General features: G+C 48.7%; 1 protein-coding gene across 2 annotated transcripts; it reads left to right on the forward strand.

The window, feature by feature from the left end:
* Positions 1–291: 291 nt before the first annotated feature.
* Positions 292–10,340, forward strand: AURKB (aurora kinase B; the record flags this gene model as incomplete). Of its 2 annotated transcripts, XM_080714208.1 has the most annotated exons (8): positions 292–339; positions 4,978–5,080; positions 5,187–5,238; positions 6,041–6,232; positions 6,419–6,557; positions 6,663–6,811; positions 9,866–10,040; positions 10,167–10,340. In XM_080714208.1, the coding sequence occupies 8 exons, from the start codon at positions 292–294 to the stop codon at positions 10,338–10,340; spliced, it is 1,032 nt and encodes a 343-aa protein (XP_080570334.1). The 2 variants fall into 2 exon arrangements, with proteins under 2 accessions (XP_080570334.1, XP_080570333.1); XM_080714207.1 differs by lacking the exon at positions 5,187–5,238 and having other exon boundaries at positions 5,983–6,232.
* Between the last annotated feature and the right edge of the window lie 6,299 nt (positions 10,341–16,639).

Raw genomic sequence — 16,639 nt, forward strand, 5'->3', positions numbered from 1 at the left:
CGCGCACTCCCGGGGCTGCTGAGCGCGCGGGCGTGGGGAGACCAGGGTGGCTGGGCCCACGGCGGAGCGGGACGGCGAGAGCAGCGACCCCATGTCAGGACAGTGGCCAGCGAGCGACCTGCGGCCTTCCACCTGCCCAGGCTAGCGCTTCCGGCTAGATCCGTCCGACTTCTCTCTTTCTCTCTCCCTCGCCCTCTCCCTCTCCCTCTCCCTCTCCCTCTCCCTCTCTTCTTCCCCTGCATTTCATGGCTCTGCTTCCTTTCTCCTCCCAGCTCGCCTCCCTTTCTAAGGATGGCCCAGAAGGAGAACGCCTACCCCTGGCCCTACGGCCGGCAGACGGTAAGGCCCTTGCCACTTTCCCCGCTTCCCCTCCCCGCCAGGAGGCTCCCTCCGCGGAGATTCAAGGATCTGGTCTACCCATTTTGCTATTATTTACGGGCCCCAAGAGTTCGCTGCAGAACTGGGTCTCGTCCTTTGCAGGCATACCCTGTCGATTGCTGTCATTTCTTCAGTAACTCCCAGCCCCCAAGCCCTCTGTAAGGTCTGAGCCTTCTTGTTACAGGTAAACGATATCTTGGACCGAACATGCAGGTTCTGGTCTTCAGACAGGATTCTCAGGTCTTGCCCCGAGATATAATAAACTAGAGGCGGGTGTGGTGGTGCACGCCTGTAATCCTAGTACTTGGGAGGCTGAGGCAGGAGGACCGCAGGTTCCCAGCTCCTCTCAGCAGTTTATGAGGCCCTCTACAACTTAGTGAGACCCTGTTTCAAAATAAGAATGAAAAAATAGTACTGGAGTATAGCTCGGAGGTAGAATACCCCTGGGTTCAATCCCTGGTATTGCAACAAATAAATAAATAAATAAATAAATAAATAAATAAATAAGAAAGCAAATAAGTAAATAAACTACGCAGGTAATAGAGTCTGGAGGAATATAGACAAGTTACTGTTTTGTTTGTTTATTTATTTATTTTAGTGGTACTGGGGTTCCTGGAAACCTTTCTACCTCCGGGCTACACTCCCAGACCTATTTTTATACTTTTTATTTGGAAACAGGGTCTCTTAAGCCAGCAGTGCTGGCTTCTAACCTGCACGATCCTCCTGTCTCCGCCTCCCAAGCACGGGGATGACAAGTGTGCACCACCACCTCCGGCTGACAAGTTACTGTTTTAAATTTTCGGGACAAGTCTAAATCATTTGGAATTTATTTATTTTCAGTGCTGGGGATTGAACCTAGGGACTCATACATGCTAGGCTCCTACACCCATAGCCCTTGCATTTATTTTTATTTATTTATTTATTTAGGTACTGGAGATTAAACCCAGAGAGCATTCTACCTCAGAGCTATACCCCCACTCTGTGTGTGTGTGTGTGTGAGAGAGAGAGAGAGACAGACAGACAGACATACTGGGGATTGAACCCAGAGGCATTCTATCTCCAAGCTACACCCCCAGCCTGATTTTTTTTTTTTTTTTGAGGGTCTGGGGATGGAACCCAGGGGTATTCGACCTCTGAGCTACACCCCCTGCCCTATTTTTTATTCTTATTTTAAGACAGGGTTTCACTAAGTTGCAGAGGGTCTCACTAAGTAGCTGAGGATGTCTGCGAACCGCGATCCTCCGGTCTCAGCCTCCCAAATGCTGGGATTACAAGTGCGCATCACCACGCCCAGCTCCCAGCCTGATTTTATTTCTTATTTGGAAACAGGGTATCACCAGGTTGCGGAGAGCCTTACTAAATTGCCAAGGCTAGCTTTGAACCTGGTATCCTGCTGTTCAACCTCCCAAGTCCTGAGATTACACACATGCGCCACCAAGGCAGGCTCACTCCCAGCCTTTTTAAAATTACTTTTTAAAATTTTTGTTTTGAAACAGGGTCTCTCCAAATTGCTGAAAGTCTCACTAAATTACTGAGGTTAGTCTTGAACCTGTGATCCTTCTGTCTCAGTCTCCCAACTACTGGGATTACAGGCATACATCTAGCTCCTTGAATCTGGTTTAATGACTATTGTGAAGTAAGGACCCAAGTAGATGTTTCAGTTATCCAAACACCTTTCACTGAAGAGTCTTACCTTCTGATTTAAGATGCCACCATGAACGCCGGGCGTGGTGGCGCACGCTTGTATTCTCCGCGCTTGGGAGGCTGAGACAGGAGGATCGCGCAGGTTCGAAGCCAGCCTCAGCTACTTAGTGAGGCTCTCAGCAACTTAGTGAGACCCTGTTTCCAAATAAAATATAAAATAGGTCTGGGAGTATAGCCCGGAGGTAGAAAGCCCCTGGATTCCACCCCCAGTACCACCAAAAAAAAAAAAGAGTGGAGTCTGAATGAGAAGCCATGTGTCTTTCACCTGGGCCATTCCCTAAAGGGAAGTTTGTCTCCTGCCCTTAGAAGTTGGCAATAAGGTAAGCATGGTGGCACGTGGCCTGTAATCCCAGTCGGAGGCTGAGACAGGAGGGTTGCAGGTTGGAAGACAGCGTCTGTTAGGATAAGCAGCCCAGTCATGCCAAAGATGGCACCTCTCCGGCTTCTCTTCCGGATTGTGCTGGCTACCTCATAGCCAGCCAAAGGGGCCACGGGATGCCCAACAACCAGTCCCCTGATAACACACCCACTGGGGTATGAGCCACCCAATCAGTAAACGTCCTGTACTTTGTGCGATCTTCCTCTGTGATCGGAAGCCCCTCCTCCCAGCTGCCTGATATAAAAGGAGCTGGGCTGTCTTAATAAAGCTTTTGCTTGCTTGCTTGCTTATCTCCGACGGCTGGCCTTGGGTCTTTCCTGCGCCGACCCCCCTTCATTGGTCCCGAAGACCCCTAGACCCTTCAGCGTCAAAAAGTAGTGAGGCTCTCATCAACTTAGTGAGACCCTGTTTCAAAGTTAAAAAAATAAAATAAAATAGTGCTGGGGTTGTAGTTCAGAGGTAGAATGATCCTGGGTTCAATCCTCAATACCAAAAAAAAGAAGAAGTAGCACACAAGCCCAAGAAGTTGGAAGTGATGCCAGGCATGGTGCCGCATACTTAATAGTCCCAGTACTTGGGAGGCTGAGACGGAGGATCTCAGGTTCCAAGCCAGCCTCGGCAACTTAGCGAGACCCTGTTTCAAAATAAAGAATAAAATAGGGCTGGGGTGTAGCTCAGAGGTAGAATGTCCCTGGGTTCCATCCCCAGTAAGTTGGAAATAAAGAAGTAAGTGCCCAAGCCACCAGAATTTTGTGTCTTTAAGGCCTTTTGTTACAAAGGGCACACACTGGTGTTTCCTGCAATATTCAGGGCTTCAAGGACCTTAGCCAAGACTTGATGATCTGAGCTTTTGAGGGGACTTTAGGACGCCTCTTTGGCGAATGTGTTCATTGGCCCAATCCTCTGCTGCCCTCTGGGAAGGGGACTGGGTGAGGTATTGTGAAAGAAAGCCGGGCATGGTGGCGTGCAGCATTCGGGAGGCCGAGAGGAGGATCGCGGTTCGCGGACAGCCTCAGCTACCTAGTGAGGCCCTCCACAACTCAGTGAGACCCTGTTACAAAATAAAGAATAAAAAATTGGGCAGGGGTGTAGCTCGGAAGTCAAATGCCTCTGGGTTTCATCCCCAGACCCGCAAAAAAAAAAAAAAAAAAAAAAATAGTGATAGAGACAGGACTACAAGTTAGACAGCTTCCTGCCTAAGAAGGTAATATGGGCTAAAACCAAAGAGGTGTGGTATTGAACCCAGGAGCATTCTCTCTCTGAGCTACACTCGAGCCATATATATATATTATGGTACTGGGGATGGGATCCAGGGGACTTCTACCTCTAGGCTACACTCCCAGACCTTTTTTTTTTTTTTTTTTTTTTTTTTGCGGGTCTGGGGCTGGAACCCAGGGGCATTTGACCTCTGAGCTACACCCCCTGCCCTATTTTTTATTATTTATTTTGAAACTGGGTCTCACTGAGTTGCAGAGGGCCTCACTAAGTAGCTGAGGCTGTCCGCCAACCGCGATCCTCCAGATCTCAGCCTCCCGAATGCTAGGATTACGAGCGTGTGCCACCATGCCCGGCTCTCCCAGACCTATTTTATGTTATTTGGAAACAGGGTCTCACTGAGTTGCAGAGGGCCTCACTAAAGTAGCTGAGGCTGTCCGCAAACCGCGATCCTCCTGTCTCAGCCTCCCGAATGCTGGGATTACAAGTGTGCGCCACCACGCCTGGCGTTTTTTATTCTTTTATTTTGAAACAGGGTCTCACTGAGTTGCAAAGGGTCTAAGTAGCTGAGACTGCCCATGAACTGCAAGCTCCCCAAATGCTGGGAGTACAAGCAATGGGCCACCATGCCTGGCTTTTTTTTTTTTTTTTTTTTTTTTTTGGTACTCGGGGTTGAACCTGGGGGCATTCTACCTCTGAGCTATACCCCAATCCCTATTTTTTTATTCTTTATTTTGAAACAGGGTCTCACTGACTTGCAAAGGGCCTCACTAAGTAGATGAGACTGTCAGGGAACTGTGATCCTCCTGTTCCAGCCTCCGGCATGCTGGGATTACAAGCGTGCGCTACCACACCTGGCTAATAACTTGTTTTATTTTTACTTTTTTATTGTTTTGCAGGTTTGGGGATGGAACCCAGGGGCATTTGACCTCTGAGATATACCCCTGCCCTATTTTTTTTTTTTTTAATTCTTTATTTTGAAACCAGGTCTCACTGAGTTGTGGAGGGCCTCACTAGGTAGCTGAGGCTGTCCGCGAACCGCGATCCTTGGGTCTCAGCCTCCCGAATGCTGGGATTACAAGTGTGCGCCACCACGCCCGGCTAATAGCTTGTTTTAACACGGGGCTGTGAGCAGAATCTTGAGGCTTGGGAGCCCCATTGTGGTGTCAGTGTTTTTCTTTGAACCGGGGGATGGAAGGGTGGGTGGCTCTTAAGCAAGTGGCTGAAATGCTGCTCGCAGCACATTCCAGCCTGGTCTCTGGGACAAAGGCCCCCTCAGAGCTACCCCTGCTCCTTCTCAGTCTCAATCGGGCCTGAACACCCTGCCCCAGAGGGTCCTCCGGAAAGAGGCTACCACCCCTTCAGCACTCGTCCTCATGAGTCGCTCCAATGGCCAGCCCACAGGTAACTGGGACCTGGGAGAGAGCGTTGACCCAAGGGGACTTGTCTGGGGGGGGGGTAGGGATGAGAATATCGAAGGAGGGCCTCCACTTATCTGTTCTCTCCGCAGCTGCCCCTGGCCAGAAGGCAGTCAAGAAGAGCAACGGGGTGCCCAACTTCACGTAAGTTATCCAGCCCAGGAGTGGAGCGTGGGGTGGATGGCAAAGAGGCAGGAAATGGCCGGGCTTGTGCATCCTTGTGTAATCCCAGTACTTGAGAGGCTGAGACAGGAGGATCTAGGTTCGGGGCCAGCCTCAGCAACTTGTGAGGCCCTCTGCAACTTAGTGAGACCCTGTTTCAAAATAAAGAATAAAATCGGGTAATCTCAGCATTTGGGAGGCTGAGACAGGAGGATCGCAGTTCGTGGCCAGCCTCAGCTAATTAGTGAGGCCCTTCGCAACTCAGTGAGACTCTGTTTCAAAATAAATAATAATTAAAAAAAGGACTGGGGGTGTCGCTCAAAGATACAATGCCCCTGGGTTTCGTCCCCAGTACAATAAAAAATTTTAAAAATAAGGCTGGGGGTGTAGCTCAGAGGTAGAATGCTCCTGAGTTCAATCCCTAGTACTACCAAAAATAAAAAATAGCTGGGCGTGGTGGCGCACGCTTGTAATCCCGGCACTTTGGGAGGCTGATACAGGAGGATCACGCAGGTTCGAAGCCAGCCTCAGCTACTTAGTGAGGCTCTCAGCAACTTAAGTGAGACCCTGTTTCCAAATAAAATATAAAATGGGTCTGGGAGTATAGCCCAGAGGTAGAAAGCCCCTGGGCTCCACCTCCAGTACCACCAAAAAATAAAAAATAATAAAATAAAAAATAAAAAAAGGCAGGGAATGGCAAAGGAGAGGGGGAGAGGCGGGGATGAGGGGAGGGGATGCAAACATTTAGCGCTGCCTTCTCCCCCCTACCTTGGTTTCTCATCAGGCGGCCCCTCACAATTGAAGACTTTGAGATCGGGCGTCCTCTGGGCAAAGGCAAATTTGGAAACGTGTACTTGGCCCGGGAGAAGAAAACCCATTTCATTGTGGCACTCAAGGTCCTCTTCAAGTCGCAGATCGAGAAGGAAGGCGTGGAACACCAGCTGCGCAGAGAGATAGAGATCCAGGCCCACCTGCAGTAAGTACACTCCATGCCCTCACCCCCAGCCCCCGCCACACCCAGACAGCTGCCTGCCGCTGTGACCGTGAGCCCCGTAGCTCTCAGTCCTGGCCAGCTGCCGCCTCTTACCCAGGGCCGAGCATCCCCTTGGGCCTGTTAAGTCTTTCCTGGCTCCCTGATGCCTCCTCTGTCCCTTCCCCCCAGTCATCCCAACATTCTGCGCCTCTACAACTATTTCTATGACCGGAGGAGAATCTACTTGATCCTGGAGTACGCCCCCCGGGGGGAGCTCTACAAGGAGCTGCAGAAGAGCCGCACTTTTGACGAGCAGCGGACAGCCACGGTCGGGGCGGGTGGGCACCCGGGGCACCGGCCGGCTGGGGGCTCGGGGCTGCGGATGGGCTGCGTGTAGCCGGAGGCCTGACTGCCCCGTTCTTGGCCCTCCCAGATCATGGAGGAGTTAGCAGATGCGCTGATGTACTGCCATGCCAAAAAGGTCATTCACCGAGATATAAAGCCTGAGAATCTGCTTCTAGGGCTCCAAGGAGAGCTGAAGATTGCTGACTTTGGCTGGTCTGTGCACGCCCCTTCCCTGAGGTAGGTGTGAAGCCAACAACATTCAGCGTGGAAACCCTGGGAACCTCCATCCCCAGGGGCAGTGGGGTTTGTCGTCAATCAAACCCACACACAGTGATAATCGTTACAAAAACAGGACGTTTAACAGTTTGGTCGCCCTGCCCAGATTCAGTACTTTGGGACCCTTGTATCGTTGAGAAAATACGTACTAGGCAAATTCTCTACCCACGGAGTTATATCCTCAACCCTTTTATTTTCTTTGGTGGTACTGGTGATTGAACCTCTGAGCTACAGCCCCAACCCGATTTTACTTTTACTTTGAAACAGCCTCGCTTTGTGGCTGAGGGGCTCACTAAATTGCTGAGGCTGGGCTTGAACGTTCAATTCTCTTGTCTTGGCCTCATATACTGGGATTACAAATGTGTGCCACCACACCCATCTTTCTTTCTTATTTATTTATTTATTTATTTATTTATTTATTCATTCATTCATTCATTCATTTTGTGGTAATGGGGATGGAACCCAGGGGCATTCTACCTCCGAGCTACACCCCCAGCCCTGTTTTTATTCTTCATTTTGAAACCGGGTCTCACTGAGTTGCAAAGGGCCTCACTAAGTAGCAGCTGAGGCTGTCCTCAAACCACAATCCTCCTGTCTCAACCTCCCAAATGCTGGGATTACAAGTATGCGCCACCACGCCCGGCTTTTTATTTCTTTTTGAAGCAGGGTCTCACTAAATTGTCTAGGCTGACCTCGAACTTGGGGATCCTCTTGCCCTAGCCTCTCAAGTAGCTGGAATTAGAGGCGTATGACACCATATTGGGCTCTATCCTCCTTTCTCACTGTTGCCCAAGCAAGTGCCAAAATCCTGTTTCAAAATAAAGACTAAAAAAATGGGGCTGGGGGTATAGCTTGGGGATAGAATCCCCCTGGGTTCCATGCCCAGTACTGCAAAAATAAATAAATAAATAATAAAAAATAGAGCTGGGGGTATAGCTCAGAGGTAGAATTCCCTTGGGTTCCATCCCCAGCATCGTACACAAAAATACAGGATCTTGCTATGTTGCTGAGCATTTTGCTAAATTATTGAGGCTGGTCTTAAACCTGTGACCATCCTGTCTCAGCCTCCTAAGTACTGGGGTCACAGGTGTGCACCACCATGTCCAGCAAGACCCTGTGGGGTTTTTTTATGTTTTATGTGCTTTTATTAGTGCATTATAGTCTCACACCATAATGTAAATCATGTTGACAATGACATACATATCCACAGTGCTTGGTGCCCCCCCAAGACCCTGTTTTAAAGCAAAAAATAAAGCGAGAAAGGGTTGGGGTGTGGCTCGTACATAGAATGCCCCTGTACTACAAAGAAAGAGAAAGAGATCATCTTCTCTCAGCCACGCAAGTACACGTACTTCTACCATGCCTGGCAGCTACCCACATCTTTTTTTTTTTTTTTTTTTTTGGTGATACTGGGGATGGAACCCAGGGGCTTTCTACCTCCGGGCTACACTCCCAGACCTATTTTATATTTTATTTGGAAACAGGGTCTCTTAAGCCAGCTGAGGCTGGCTTCGAACCTGCGCGATCTTCCTGTCTCCGCCTCCCAAGCGAGGGGATTACAAGCGTGCGCCACCACATCCGGCTTTTTTTTTTTTTTTTTCATCCTGAGATCTGAACCCAGAGGGATTCTACTACTTAGCTACATCCCCAGCCCTATTTTATTTACATGTGTGTGTATATATATATATAGATATATAGATATAGATATATATTTTTTTTTCAGTACTTGGGGTGGAACCCAGGGGCATTCTACCTCCTAGCTACACCCTCTGCCCTATTTTTTATTCTTTATTTGGAAACAGGGTCTCACTGAATTGCAGAAGGCCTCACTAAGTAGCGAAGGCTGTCTGCGACCATGATCCTCCTGTCTCTGCCTCCCAAATGCTGGGATTACAAGCGTGTACCACCACACCCGGCTTATTTATTTTTATTTTGAAACAGGGTCTTGCTAAGTTACTGAGGGCCTCTTTAAGTTGGCAAGGTAGGACCCAAACCTGTGATCCTCCTGTCTCAGCCTCCCAAGTACCCGGATTACAGGCATGTGCCACCATATCCGGCCACACATAACTTTTCATGGTATTGCATAGTAGAGATATAACCCCACTTATCTAAGCAGAACACTCTTAGTGGACATTAGAGATATTCCCAAATTTTCCTTTAATTCCAAGATGTATTCCTATAATTACCTTATATTTAATTATTTTACTTGGGAGGCTGAAACAGGAGGATCACAGTTTCAAGGCCAGCCTCAGCAATTTAGCAACATCCTGTTTAAAAAAAAATAGAGGCTGGGCATGGTGGCGCACGCTTTTAATCCCAGCATTCGGGAGGCTGAGACTGGAGGATCGTGGTTCATGGACAGCTTCAGCTACTTAGTGAGGCCCTCTGCAACTCAGTGAGACCCGGTTTCAAAATAAAGAATAAAAAATAGGGCAGCGGGTGTAGCTCGGAGGTCGTATGCCCCTGGGTTCCATCCCCAGACCGGCAAAAAAATATAAATAAATAAAAATAAAAAATAGGGCTGGGGATGTAACTTGGAGGTAGAATGCCTCTTTATTTCATCCCCAGTACAGCAAAAAATAAGTAAGTAAGTAAATAAATAAATAAATAAATAAATAATAAGCCGGGCGTTGGTGATGTAGATTTGTAATCCCAGTATTTAGGAGGCTAAGACAGGAGGATTTTAGGTTCACAGCCAGCCTCAGCTACTTAGCGAGACACTGTTTCAAAGAATAAAAAATAGTACTGGGAGTGTAGCGTGGTGGTAGAATGCCCCTGGGTTCCATCATCCCCAGTACCAAAAAAAAAAAAAAGAGACATCCCTCTCTCTGTAGCCATGGAGGACAGGCGAGGCCCACCTCGGGCGCTTTGGGTTCTCCCCTTGCCTCCCCACCACCCAGTGGTGCTGTCTGGTTTGGCTGGAGCACCGCTGGGGCATCCTGGGGCCTCGTGGTTCTCTGGAAGGGAGAGGCTCTCTGGCCCTGCAAGCCCTGCGCACTTCCACCCCCTCCCCAGGAGGAAGACCATGTGCGGCACGCTGGACTACCTGCCCCCAGAGATGATCGAGGGGCGCACGCACAACGAGAAGGTGGATCTGTGGTGCATCGGGGTCCTCTGCTACGAGCTGCTGGTGGGGAACCCGCCCTTCGAGAGCGCCTCGCACAACGAGACGTATAGGCGAATTGTCAAGGTGGGTGTGTTGCCTGCGGCAGGGAGGTGGCCGGGTTTGGGGCCGAGCAGGGCTGTGCGAGTCTGAAGCGGGAAAGCCAGAGGGACCTACACTCAGCCCGGCCTTCTCTTGCACAACTGCCCGCAGGTGGACCTGAAGTTCCCCGCCTCGGTGCCCTCGGGAGCCCAGGACCTCATCGCCAAGCTGCTGAGACACAACCCCTCGGAACGGATGCCTCTGGCCCAGGTCTCAGCTCACCCTTGGGTCCGGGCCCACTCCCGGAGGGTGCTGCCTCCCTCTGCCCTGCAGTCTGTCCCCTGAGTGTCCCTGTCATTTGCTCGGCTGGGTCTGTCTGTCTGTCTGTGTATGTGTAGGGGGAAGAAGGGGTCCTGGTCTGTTTCCTCTTCTGTCTTCCACCTCCTTTTTATTTAATAAAGGCTGTAGCTTTTTGTACTGATGGATAGATAGAGGTTTCTAGGAAGAGGTTGCTGTGGAGAAGCTGTCTCCTGGGGGAAGGAAGGGATGTTTAACCTGGGGCATGGGGATGGACATTGCATACTACCTACCAGCAGCTCTGGTCGCTACAAGTTGTTTAATATTTATTTAGTTATTTATTTAGTTATTTATTTAGTTATTTATTTATTTTGCGTACTGGGGATGGAACCCAGGGGCATTCTACCTCCGAGCTACACCCCCAGCCCTATTTTTTATTCTTTATTTTGAAACAGGGTCTCATTACGTTGCAAAGGGCCTCACTAAGTAGCTGAGGCTGTCCTCAAACCGCTATCCTCCCATCCCAGCCTCCCAAATGCTGGGATTACAAGTATGCGCCACCACACCTGGCTTACAAGTTGTGTTATTGTCTGGTTAGCATCTGGTTAGCAAATACATATAACATCAGGTTTTCACCTTTTTTGCCCCCTGGGTATCAAACCCAGGGGCATTCTACCTCGAATACACTCCCAGTCTCTTTTAGATTTTATTTATTTATTTATTTATATTTATTATTTTTTTTTTCGTGGTGCTGGGGTTTAAATGACCCAGGATCATTCTACCTCCAAGCTACACCCCCAGCCCTGTTTTTTATTTTGAAATGGGGTCTCGCCGAGCGTGGCGGCGCACGCTTTTAATTCCAGCATTTGGGAAGCTGAGACAGGAGGATCGCGGATCACGGTTCGTGGACAGCCTCAGCCACTTAGCGCGGCCCTGTGCAACTCAGTTAGATCCTGTTTCAAAACAAAGAATAAAAAATAGAACCAGGTGTGGTGGCGCACACTTGTAAATCCCTACGCTTGGCAGGCAGAGACAGGAGGATCTCATGGGTTCGAAGCCAGCCTCACTGGTTTAAGAGACCCTGTTTCCAAATAAAAATATAAAATAGGTCTGCAAGTGTAGCCCGGAGGTAAAAGGGTTTCCAGGAACCTCAGTACAACCAAAAAAAAAAAAAAAAAAAAGAGCTGGGCATGTAGCTCTAAGGCAGCATCACCAGTACCGCAAAAAAAAAAAAAAAAAAAAAGGAAAGAAAGAAAGAAAGAGGGCCTCACTAAGTTGTTGTGGCTGGACGTGAACTTGTGATCCTCCTGTCTCAGCCTCCCAAGTATTGAGATTACAAGCCATGCCTGGCTTAGTTTTTATTTTAAAATGAGGTCTCCTAGCCAGCTGTGGTGGTACACACTTGTAACCCTAGAATTTGAGAGCTGAGACAGGAGGATCCCAGGATCATGAAGATAATTAAAAATAAAGCTTGTAATCCCCGCGCTTAGGAGTCTGAGGCAGGAGGATTGCACAGGTTCGAAGCCAGCCTCAGCTACTTAGTGAGGCTCTCAGCAACTTAGTGAGACCCTGTTTCCAAATAAAACATAAAATATGTCTAGGAGTATAGCTCAGAGGTAGAAAAGCCCCTGGGTTCCACCCCCCCAGTACCACACACACACACACACACACACACACACACACACACACACACACACAAAAGATGAAATAGGGCTGGTGAATATAGCTCAGAGGTAGAATGCCCCTGGGTTCAATCCCCAGTACCAAAAAAGAAAAAGAAAAGAAAAGAAAAACAGTGTATGCCTCTAATCCCAGTACTTGGTAGGCTGAGATAGGAGGATTATAGGCTCAAGGCCAGTCTCAGCAATTTAGGGAGACCCCTGCAACTTAATGAGACCTTGCTTAAAAATGAAATAAGGTCGGGTCTGGTAGAGCACGCTTATAATCCCAGTACTCAGGAGCCTAAGACAGGATGATTGGAGGTGTAGTTCAGAAACACAGTGCTCCTGGTTTCATTCCCCAGTACCCCACACACAAAAAAATAAGTAAATAAATAAGGGGTGTAGCTCAGAGGTAGAATGCCTCTGGGTCCAGTCCCCACTAGGGTCCTTTTCTTGGCCTTGATAGTATACACTCCAGGGTTCCACGCTGGGCTTTCTTTTCCAGCTAAACTCATTGGTCTCAGGCCCTGGGTTTCATTACAAAGCCCACTCCCCCCCACCCCTTCAGTCCTGGGGATGAAACCCAGGGGCATTCTATCTCCGAGCTACATCCCCAGCCCTTTTTTTTTTTTTTTCAGGTCTGGGGATGGAACTCAGGGGCATTCAACCTCCAAGCCACACCCTCCACCCTATTTTTTAGGAACAGGGTCTCACTAAGTTGCAGAGGACCTCACTAAGTAGCTGAGCTATCCGCGAACTGCAATCCTCCTGTCCCAGCCTCCCGAATGCTGGGATTACAAGCGTGCACCACCATGCCCGGCTCCCTATTTTTTATTCTTTATTTTGAAACAGGGTCTCACTGAGTTGCAAAGGGCCTAAGTAGCTGAGGCTGGCCTCAAACCACAATCTTCCTGTCTCAGCCTTCTTAAGGCTAGGATTACAAGCGTGCATCACCACGCCTGGCTCCAGCTCCCACATTTCTAATCCCTTGACTCAGCTTCCCTACCAAGCTAGACACTGACATATTTTTAGCATTTTTACTAGTAGGTTCAAATGTAACAAGTTAAACTGGGCGTGTTGGCACATGTCTGTAATGCCAGTACTTGGGAGGCTGAGACAGGATCACAGGTTGGAAGACAGCCTCAGCAAGTAGTGAGATTCATCCATCTAGTGAGATCCTCTTTCCAAAAAAGAAATAAGCCTGGAGATGTAGCTCAAAGGTAGAATACCTCTGAGTTCAATCCCCAGTACCACACATATACACACACACAAGAAGTCTAAAATGGTCTTGGCCCAATTTGGTGGCGCACGCTTGTAAGCCCAGCATTCGGGAGGCAGAGACCAGAGGATCTGGGTTTGCAGACAGCCTCAGCTACTACTTAGTGAGGCCCTTTGCAACTCAATGAGACCATGTTTAAAAATTAAGACTAAAAAATAGGGCTAGGGTGAAGCTCGGAAGTAAAATGTTTCTGGGTTCCATCCCCAGTACCGCAAAAGAAAAAAAATACGACTGGGGGTGTAGCTTGGAGGTACAATGCCCCCTAGGTCCCATCCCCGGTACTGCAGAAAAATAAATAAAATGATCGACTTGATACATTGCCCCCTGCCCCAAAAATATCATATCCTCTCCATTCTGGCCAGTAGCACATCGGGCCCTGTGTGGTAGTGCATGCCTGTAATCCCAATACTTTGGGGGCTGAGACAGGAGAATTGCAGATTCAAGGACAACCTCAGCAAGTGAGAGAGCCCATAGCAACTTAGGTAGAATTTCCCTGGTGTTCAGTCCCCAGTACCACTAAGAACCAAGCACTGAGCTCTGCCAAAGAGCCTGGCCCTTCCCTACCACTCCAAGCTTACCTTAAACTGCTCTTCCGCCCCACTGTGTGTGTGTGTGTGTGTGTGTGTGTGTGTGTGTGTGTGTTACTGGGGATGGAACCCTTCTACCTCTGGGCTACACTCCCAGACCTATTTTTTTTTTTAATTTTTTATTTGGAAACAGGGTCTCTTGAGCCAGCAAGGCTGGCTTCGAACCCGCGCGATCCTCCTGTCTCCGCCTCTCAAGTGCGGGGATTACAAGCATGCGCCACCACGCCTGGCTTTTCTTTTTTTTTTTTTTTTTTTTTTGTACTAGGGATTCACTCAGGGGCATCCTACATCTGGACCAACACTCTAGCCCTATTTTATTTTTTTGTTTTTAAACAGGGTCTCACTAAATTGCTGAGGCTGGCCTCAGACCCACGATCCTCCTGTCTTGTCCTCCCAATTACCACGTACTCCCAGGTACTCCCAAGTACTTGATTCCAAGTGTGTGCCACCAGACCCAGCTTCCTTCCTGGACCTTGAGTATGCCCAATCCACTCCCACTCAGGACCTTTTGTTTTATTTTGTTCTGAGCTACAACCTCAGCCCTTTTTGTTTTGAAACAGGGTCTTGCTAAGGCTGTCCTCAAATCTGTGATCCTCCTGTCTCAGCTTCCCAAGTACTGGGATTAGAGGCATGTGTACCACTGAGCCCGGCTTCCACCTTGAAGGGTCCTTCCCTTCCCTCTGTCTTGAATGCAGCTGTCTTCCTGTTCTGAATAATGAGAAGAACCGATGATCTGTGCCAGGTCCTTAGCCCTGGGAGTTTCCCATGAGGCCGCACCCTCACCCAGGGAAATGCTAAGTATCTAGACCAGGAGCCACCCCTTAGTGTAATGAAACATGACAATTCGACACCCACGCGCTCCCTTGCATTCTACCCCATAGGCCACTCAACAAACCCTACAGAGAATTCAGAGCCTCGTTCCCTCGGGAGTGGGGAGAAAACCTTCCTAGTTGACATTCTTTTGAGGACAGCCTCAGGAGGATGGCTGGGGGTGTAGCTCGGCGGTAGAATGCCCCTGGGTTCAATCCCCAGTACCACAAAAATAAATAGATAAAAAAATTAAAAGAGCTGGAGGCATAACTCAGAGGTTCGAACCCCAGGACCAAGACAAAAAAGGAACAAACACAGTCATTATCACCTAAAGAGTGTGAGTGAATTCTATTTATTAAATACAAATGTCTCAGGGTTTTGGCTATATATGGAGGCTAAGCTTTCCAGTGTCTGCAGTAACACTGCACTTTAAAGAAATCTCTGAAGCCGGGCGTGGTGGCGCACGCTTGTAGCTTGTAATCCCAGCATTCGGGAGGCTGACACCGGAGGATCGCGGTTCGCGGACAGCCTCAGCTACTTAGTGAGGCCCTCCGCAACTCAGTGAGACCCTGTTTCAAAATAAAGAATAAAAAATAGGGCAGGGGGTGTAGCTCGAAGGTCAAATGCCCCTGGCATTTGACTCCCAGACCCGAAAAAAAAAAAAAAAAAAGAAAGAAAGAAAAGAAAAAAGGAAAAAAAATCTCTGTTCCCAACAAGAGATCTAAGGTCCTGAATGCTGTGGCCACCGCATCCTCCTGTCTCAGCCTCCCGAGTGCTGGGATCCGGGTGTGTGCCGCCAAGCCTGGCCTGCTCATGTCATTTTAGCCCCAACGTCTTCTCTCCTACCACCTCAATTTCTTCAATATATAAACTCTTTTTTTTGTCTCTGAGATTTAGCACAAGTTATTCTCCCTTCTGCCTGGAAGGTGGCTGGCTCTTTCTCATTCTTTAGAGTCAATGTCTTCCTATAAGCTGACTAGTTATACTCAGTTGCAACACTACTTATCAAGGGGATGGGGCCTATCTCGGTGGCAGGGCATGCTGATTGTGCACGGAGGCCCTGGATTTAATTCCCGGCACCAGCAAAACAACTGCTTATCAAAGTTGGTGCTCTTTTCGTAGTTGAATATTTTACCCTGTGGTGAAGTCACACGCCATCCTCCAATGGGAGATACTTCTGATGTGGAGGGGACACGCGTGACAGAAAACGTATGAGGCAAAAGTACAAGAAAGCCCGTGGACACACACCCCCGCGCCGTCCACTACGGTTGCTGGGGGCAGTTCAATGGCTAGGACTGTCAACCCTAAACATGGCACCAACTATTCATTCTCTGCTGAGAATTCTGGCTTTATCCTTCTTGGACAACTAGATGAGGTTCAACTCTTAGGGTCCAAGCAGAATATACTACTATTTCCATCTCAAGAATCTCTAGAAACCCCAAGTCCGGTCCCCACTTGGTGTGTTTACAAAGCAGGAATTGTGGGGGCCGGGCGTGGTGGCGCACGCTTGTAATCCCCGCACATGGGAGGCAGAGACAGGAGGATCGCGCAGGTTCGAAGCCAGCCTCTCTGGCTTAAGACACCCTGTTTCCAAATAAAAATATAAAATAGGTCTGGGAGTGTAGCCCGGAGGTAGAAGGGCTTCCAGGAACCCCAGTACCACCAAAAAAAAAAAAAAAAAAAAAAAATTGTGGGGGACGCTGAGCGTGGTGACACACGCCTGTGCTTGGGAGGCTGAAACAGGAGGGTCGCAGGTTCAAAACCAGCCTCAGCAATTTGGCGAGGCTCAACAACTTAGACCTTGTTTCAAAAACACCAAAAAAAAAAAAAAATTAAAAAGGGGGATGATAAAGTGCAACTTGGTTCTATCCCCAATAAATAAAGAAAAGGGAGAAAGAGACGAAAAACTGTGGTCGCGACAATTTTGGACAGAAAGAGCCTGAGCTCCGCCTCCACTGAACACTGATTTTTTTTCAGAACCTGGCCCTTTAAGATTCGCCCCTTCAACTT

The sequence above is a fragment of the Muscardinus avellanarius genome (genome assembly GCF_963383645.1).
Source record: "Muscardinus avellanarius genome assembly, chromosome: 16".
In the NCBI taxonomy this organism is placed as follows: Eukaryota; Metazoa; Chordata; class Mammalia; order Rodentia; family Gliridae; genus Muscardinus; species Muscardinus avellanarius.